The sequence below is a fragment of the Nanorana parkeri genome, unplaced genomic scaffold (genome assembly GCF_000935625.1).
Source record: "Nanorana parkeri isolate BGI_ZX_2015 unplaced genomic scaffold, ASM93562v1 scaffold533, whole genome shotgun sequence".
NCBI classification, from domain to species: domain Eukaryota; kingdom Metazoa; phylum Chordata; class Amphibia; order Anura; family Dicroglossidae; genus Nanorana; species Nanorana parkeri.
In genome coordinates, this window is record NW_017306801.1 from 79779 (window position 1) to 86413 (window position 6635).

The following is a 6635-nucleotide window of genomic DNA, read 5'->3' on the forward strand; positions in this document are numbered from 1 at the left end:
CAACACGGCTCATGACTGTCCCTCTTTCCCGCAATCTGCAGCTCTTTGTACGCGTTTCGGCCCCGCGCTTTGATGTCACAACTCTTCGCCCTGAAATGTTTGCGAAGCAGATAGACGCCGATTGCGGCAAAACGCGATTTAGAGATTCCGCCGCCTTTTATAAACAGGATCGTCACTGATTATAGATGAATGATACATTGTGATGTCTGTGGTGTGTCGTTGCCCCTCCCCCTTTTATATCTGATAGATCTGTATACACTTCCTGTGGACTCATTCATTGGCATAGGCGATTATTCTGTTACTGGGTTCCAGCCGGTTCATTGCTTAGCAGAGAGGTAACAACTGTGGCCCTCCAGCTGTGCTATAACTACACATCCCATCATCCTTCTGCCTCTGGGAGTCATGCCCATGGCTGTCAGAGTGTTGCAATGCCTCCTGGGACTTGTAGTTCCTCATTGACTTGTGTACCGAGAGGTCGCCACAGGGAGCCAGCGATGTTCCCCAGAATGATCGGCCTGATGACTATATTCACGGGCTCTGTGTGACTTGCTGTGGCTGAAGCTGGCTCTGTGTGACTTGCTGCGGCTGAAGCTGGCTCTGTGTGACTTGCTGCGGCTGAAGCGGGCTCTGTGTGGCTTGCTGTGGCTGAGGCCGGCTCTGTGTGACTTGCTGCGGCTGAAGCGGGCTCTGTGTGACTTGCTGCGGCTGAGGCCGGCTCTGTGTGACTTGCTGCGGCACAGGCATGCTCTATCTGACTTGCTGTGGCTGAAGCGGGCTCTGTCTGACTTGCTGCAGGTTCTAACTATCTGATTCTTCTTCTTGGTGTTTCAGAAATCGTCCTTCCACGTGTCTCAGACGCTGACCTATCAGAATGGATTTACTCGCCCGCTGCTCCCAACGGTGGGGCTCGGACGTGACCCCATCACGGTGAACCAGCTGTCACAGGCTGAACTGGATGAGCTGGCCAATAAGAGACCAACGCTGACCTATGGCCAAGCAAAGCAAGCCCCGCCTTCTTCCTTCATCCCGACACACGTGGCATTTGATAAGAAGGTAGGCATTGGTCAGCGATCACTGACACCATTCTGAGCTTCGTACCCTCCCACATATTGATGTATTCATGTTCCTGCCTGGAAGGAATCTTTGCCGTCATTAGCAATGTACAAGCCAGTCCGGACGAACCAAGGAATGGCACTGACCAGTAGATTCACCGTGGACCTGATCCACCAGTACTGTCCACCCAGTGCATTGTGGGATCTTTACCAGTGCTGGTCTGGTGAAGGGTCCACAGCACCACTGAGTACTCTTAATGTGTATTTTCTACCAAATGTTATGTTTTCTTGTAGTAATTGACATTTATAGGATGCTTCGGTACTCTACCGGCTGTCTAGTACGTAGTACACGAACCTGTACGGTCATAGCTGGCCTGTAACCCATCACCATATAGATGGTCTTACCAATCAGAGAATGTAAAGTTGGAAGGGGGGGGGGGGATAGTGTCTCAGGATGGGGGATGGCCAAAATAAGAGATTGCAAATGACAAAGCAAAGTAAAATTGGCCAGCAGCAGGGCAGTTTTAATTAGGGAAAACAGGCCCAACTGGTGTATGCCTAACTTTTATTTTATCTATGGAGATGGGGGAGTGCAGTGAATGTGGGTGATATAATTTGGGGGGGTTTAGGTGCACACTTTATTTATATTTTTTTGGTGTCTTTATGGCACAATGCAGTGTTGGGCTGCAAAGAATACAAGCTGTGAAAACCGACGCTCAGCAACAAGCGAATGCTGCACTTTGAGCACCAAAACCATCAATATATTAAAAAAAAGAAGTAAAAAGAAATGAAAACCCCCCCAAAATCACCCCTGAAACTGAAAGCCCAGTTGTAGTGTTAGAGGGGAAGCATTGCTGCAAAATAAAAATAGGCAGTTTAAGCGACAATAAGTCTAAACAAGTCCCAAATCCAAAATAACTTCTTTTTCTTCCCCTGACTGAGGCGGGCTCTGTCTGACTTGCTGCAGCTGAAGCGTGTCCTTCATTTGGGTCTCACACGCTCCCCCTCCCAGACACGGCAGCTCACAGTGGGAGGGTTTGCCAGTCCAGGGTCTAGGTGTGGGCAGGCTGACAATGCTGGTAGCCACGCCCCCTGCAAGATCTCATCCCATTGTAGTGCAAGCAAGCACAGCCTACATGAGGGTGACAACTCTGCACTGAATTTAGGAGCAGGGCAGCATTGTTGTCACCCCATCACAGGAAGCTCCATGAGGTGGACTTTACTGGCAGGCTTAGTAGATAGTAGAACTGGGAGGCCATAGTTCTTCCATCTTGGATTGGACTGACGAATGGATATAAAAGTGACTTGTGGATATTATATTTGTGTGTTTCCACTGAACCGTTTGCTTTGTTTTGCCTTTTCAGGTGTTGAAGTTTGATGCGTACTTCCAGGAGACCGTCCCCATCTCCCAGGAGGAGCACTACAGGGTGCGCAGAGTGTGTATGTACTACTACCTGGAAGATGACAGCATATCGGTGGTGGAGCCCCTGGTGGAGAACTCCGGAATACCTCAGGGAGCATTCATCAAGCGTCAGAGGCACCCCAAGAACGACAACGGCGATCCCTATCACTGGAAGGACCTCAACGTGGGGATCAACGTCACGTTGTATGGAAGGACCTTCCATATTGTCAGCTGTGACCCATTCACAAAGGTACCGCGCAGAGCGCGACGAGGACAGGGAACAGAATCCTGCTCAGATCCGGGAAAAGTTCCTATAGGCTGTGACAGGTGACGGGGGGCTCACCCGAGGATGGAAATCTAGGGTACACCCTGGTCGGGGTGTCCTCTTTATTGTCTGACTTTATTGACATTACAACTGGAGGACAAGGGGGCCATTCAGATCTTATATACACATCTGCTTCTTCTCTTCTTCCACAGGATTTCTTCGAAAGTGAAGGTATTGAAGTGAACCCCACAGAAGGAATCCCTGCTGATCCCTACACCGAGCTCCGCAAACAGCCCCAACACACCTACACCACTCCGTCTGATTTCGACAGACTCAAGCAGTTCCTAACCATGGACCGCAAGGTATATCCTTAATGAGCGTCTGCCTGTCTAGACATGCAGCTAGAAACTTCATGGCCCCTGGTGCCAGAAACCATGGAGCCCCCCCTCCTGCATGTTGGGAGCTGAATCGGTTAATGGGGCCCTCTTCCTACTGTCCGGGCATCCCAAGTGCTGGAACCACCAGAGTGGTAGCTGCGACTGGGCTCTGGCGTTCCACCACTTGGCGGGCCTGTTAACCGCCAAGGTGCCAACATTGCCCCCTGGGACTACAGCTCCCAGTAGGCAGACGCTCCGCAGCTCTTTCCCATGGTGGGAAATATCAGTGGGGGGTCATACGCAGACAATAGTCTATTATAGGTGGATAGATTGGGGAATGCTCACTGGGTAGAACACAGATAGTATGGGGCGGGGGGGGCACAGACATCAGTAAGTGATGGAGGGGGAATGAGGATGACATAGTATCAACTACCCTCGGTACCTGCAGCTCTCCATCCTCTGGTTCTCTGTCCCTGTTCTCTGTCGGTGGCTGCTGATTACCGCACCTCTCTCCAAAGGCCACGCTGCCTGGATCTGCAATCCGTATCGTTCACCTCCCTCGCCACGTTGCCTACTAGGAAATGTAGTTCTCCCCTTTCCACCCCCCGGCTACAGCATCTGCCACGCTGCTTAGTTTGACGAACGCTGTGGGCGGCATAAGGGACCTGCGGGCCCTCTTCTTTCTCTCTGCCCCCGCCCCCAACAGGCGGAAAGCCATGGCCCGGTCGCAGTTGCGACCCTGGTAGTTCCGCCAGTCCATTTATCTATGACCTCTAATGATCTTCCTGGCCTCGGTACATAACCGTCATCTCTGCATGTGCCTTACAGGAAAGTTGATGATTATGTGGGCTGTAGGAGATGGGTTCATTTTAGGACAGGCGTTGCTATTCACTACCATGAGTATGTCCAGCAGCGCTTACCCCAACAGGTGCCTCTTATGCTGATCGCGCACACTGTAACGCCATTTTGTTATTTTTAGAAGGCCGGGATAAAGGAAAAGTAGAGATGACAAAAAATGATCTTATGGGCTTAGCCAATTCATTGTTTGTGGTCAGCAGAGCTAGGACTTTGGCAGAGTTCTGTCCTTTGCCTCCATACTTTGTGTTCCTCTGGGGAGGTTCCGTTGGCTTGTGCTGTATGGTGATTGGCTTGTATGAAGACAACGTCCTGCACTCTCAGGTTCTTCAATGTTCTCTACCTTGAAAGGTGCTGAGGTTCTTCTCTCTGTGGGATGACTCTGACAGCATGTTTGGGGAGACGCTCCCCGTCATCATACATTACTACCTCATGGATGACACGGTGGAGGTCAGAGAGGTCCATGAAAGGAACGATGGAAGAGATCCCTTCCCTGTGCTGATGAAGAGGCAACGTCTACCGAAGGCCATTAAAGATATAAAAGGTGAGAAGGTGCTGAGAAGTGAGAGCAGGACACAAGGGGCCTGTGCAATTTCCGCCCACGTTTTCCAGCAATAAAGTCAACCTGACATTCTGAACTTTGGAGTGCCGGTGATTTCTTCGGTTATTTATGGATTGATGTGCGGCACCATCCGCAATCACTGCTGCACCCTCCCATTACTAGTTGGGATTGAATGCCGGTTAGGAGTGCGATGGGATACAGACACTAGATGACGCTGGGTGCACTGGGACACATTTAGAGTCACTATATGACTAATTGGAATCATAGGGGCGCACAGGGATGTACCTTGATACACTAGATGACGCAAGACACCTGGGGGGTGCACTTAGAGTCACTAGAAGGCACAGGATGCTCTGGGGTGCACTTGGAGTCATAAGGACAAACAGGGGTGCACTTGGAGTCACTAGAAGGCACAGTATGTTCTGGGGTGCACTTGGAGTCACTAGATGACACAGGATGTTCTGGGGTGCACTTGGAGTCACTAGATGACACAGGATGTTCTGGGGTGCACTTGGAGTCATTGGGACAAACAGGGGTGCACTTGGGGTCACTAAATGACACAGGGTGCCCTGTAGACTGGGGTGCACTTGGAGTCACTAGATGACACAGGATGTTCTGGGGTGCACTTGGAGTCACTAGATGACACAGGATGTTCTGGGGTGCACTTGGAGTCATTGGGACAAACAGGGGTGCACTTGGGGTCACTAAATGACACAGGGTGCCCTGTAGACACTGGGGTGCCCTGTAGACACTGGGGGCACAAGATTGGCAATACAGTGAACACTGGCAGCTGAGGAAGCTTGGAGAGCACAGAGGACCGGAGGCAGGCATGGAGGCCAGGTAAGGTTATGGGCTCGATATCCTTGAATGCCCAGCCATGCCACGCTTTGCAATTGAAGGCGGTGCCAATCCGGAGTGCGCGACTCCTGTTCTGAAATACTTTTTGAGCCATGTCTGGTGCCTCTTGTTGTGAGGTTGGGTACGGTTATGGGTTCTGCTCTCTCCAGTAATCTCTTATTTCTCCCATATAGACACCTTCCCCAAATGTGTCCTGGAGATCTCACCTCAGGAGGTGGCCAAGTGGTACTCGCCCCGAGATTTCATGGTGGGAAGTCACGTCACAATCCTGGGGCGTAAGTTCTTCCTGTATGACTGCGATGCTTACACTCAAGACTTCTACCGGGAGAACCTGGGGGTCTCAGGCCTGACATCGGTCAATGTGGAGAAGAAGGCGAACGAAGAAGTGAAACAGGTATGACTACAGTGGAAGGATTCCAGGTGTCCGGCGTCCCCCGCCCTATGGACGCCGTACATGACCAAGCTTTCCCACCACGTGTAGACACATGAGAAGGCACTTTATATTTTTGTAGATGGAAGATGCTATATAAAGGTTCTTATTGATCTATATGACTTACATGTATACACCGTGTCAACACTGAAATGCATTTGGGGACACAGCCTACTTGGAGTATTTCAGCAAGGGGTTTCTGTGGTGTACCAGGCCACGACACTGCTTAAAAATGGCCTGCTGTCGGCAATCTACGTTCTGGAAACATTGCCCCGTGCTAGACTTGAAAAATTGGGGTATCATTGGTGCCCAATTTCCCTTCAGCTCCCCACTCATTGTCCTTGCCTGGGGCTGTGAGCTAAGTTGGATGGGGGGAAAGGGCTGGGAGAATTGCTCTCTATCAGAACAAGTCTATGTCCACACAGATTGTATTCCCGCTTTTGCAGCCATATTGGGAGAACACCGACTGTACTTTATTTCTGTTCCGTGTTCCCTGTTACATGGCATAAGTTTAAGAAATATTTAAAATTGCTGCTTACGGTTTTTAAGATGCTCTTTCTGCATATTCCAGGACTCCACAATCCTGCTTAGTGCTCACTGTCTGAGGGGTTGGGGGTGTTTTGTTTCAGATAATTAACCCCCGTCTGTACTGTCCTGGCAGATCTCCATTATCTCCGTCATGTAAATTAGAAAACAGGACTGTCTGTCTTAACAAAGAGTCGAAGACCTCATGGCTTGGGTAGCACATTGAATGTTAATGTGAACTGTCCCTGTTCAGAATCAGAATGCTAGTGTTTCGCCTCTATTCACACAGAATGGCACATGGCAGGGCAG

The 6635-nt window shown here is 50.4% G+C and overlaps 1 protein-coding gene across 1 annotated transcript in view; it reads left to right on the top strand.

The window, feature by feature from the left end:
* Positions 1–6635, top strand: part of EFHC1 (EF-hand domain containing 1) — an 11909-nt gene that overhangs the window by 112 nt on the left and 5162 nt on the right. The window contains exons 2-6 of the mRNA XM_018561600.1: positions 832–1053; positions 2417–2704; positions 2932–3081; positions 4303–4495; positions 5545–5765. Coding sequence (XP_018417102.1) covers positions 832–1053; positions 2417–2704; positions 2932–3081; positions 4303–4495; positions 5545–5765 — 1074 coding nt within the window. The remainder of the gene's footprint in view (positions 1–831; positions 1054–2416; positions 2705–2931; positions 3082–4302; positions 4496–5544; positions 5766–6635) is intronic.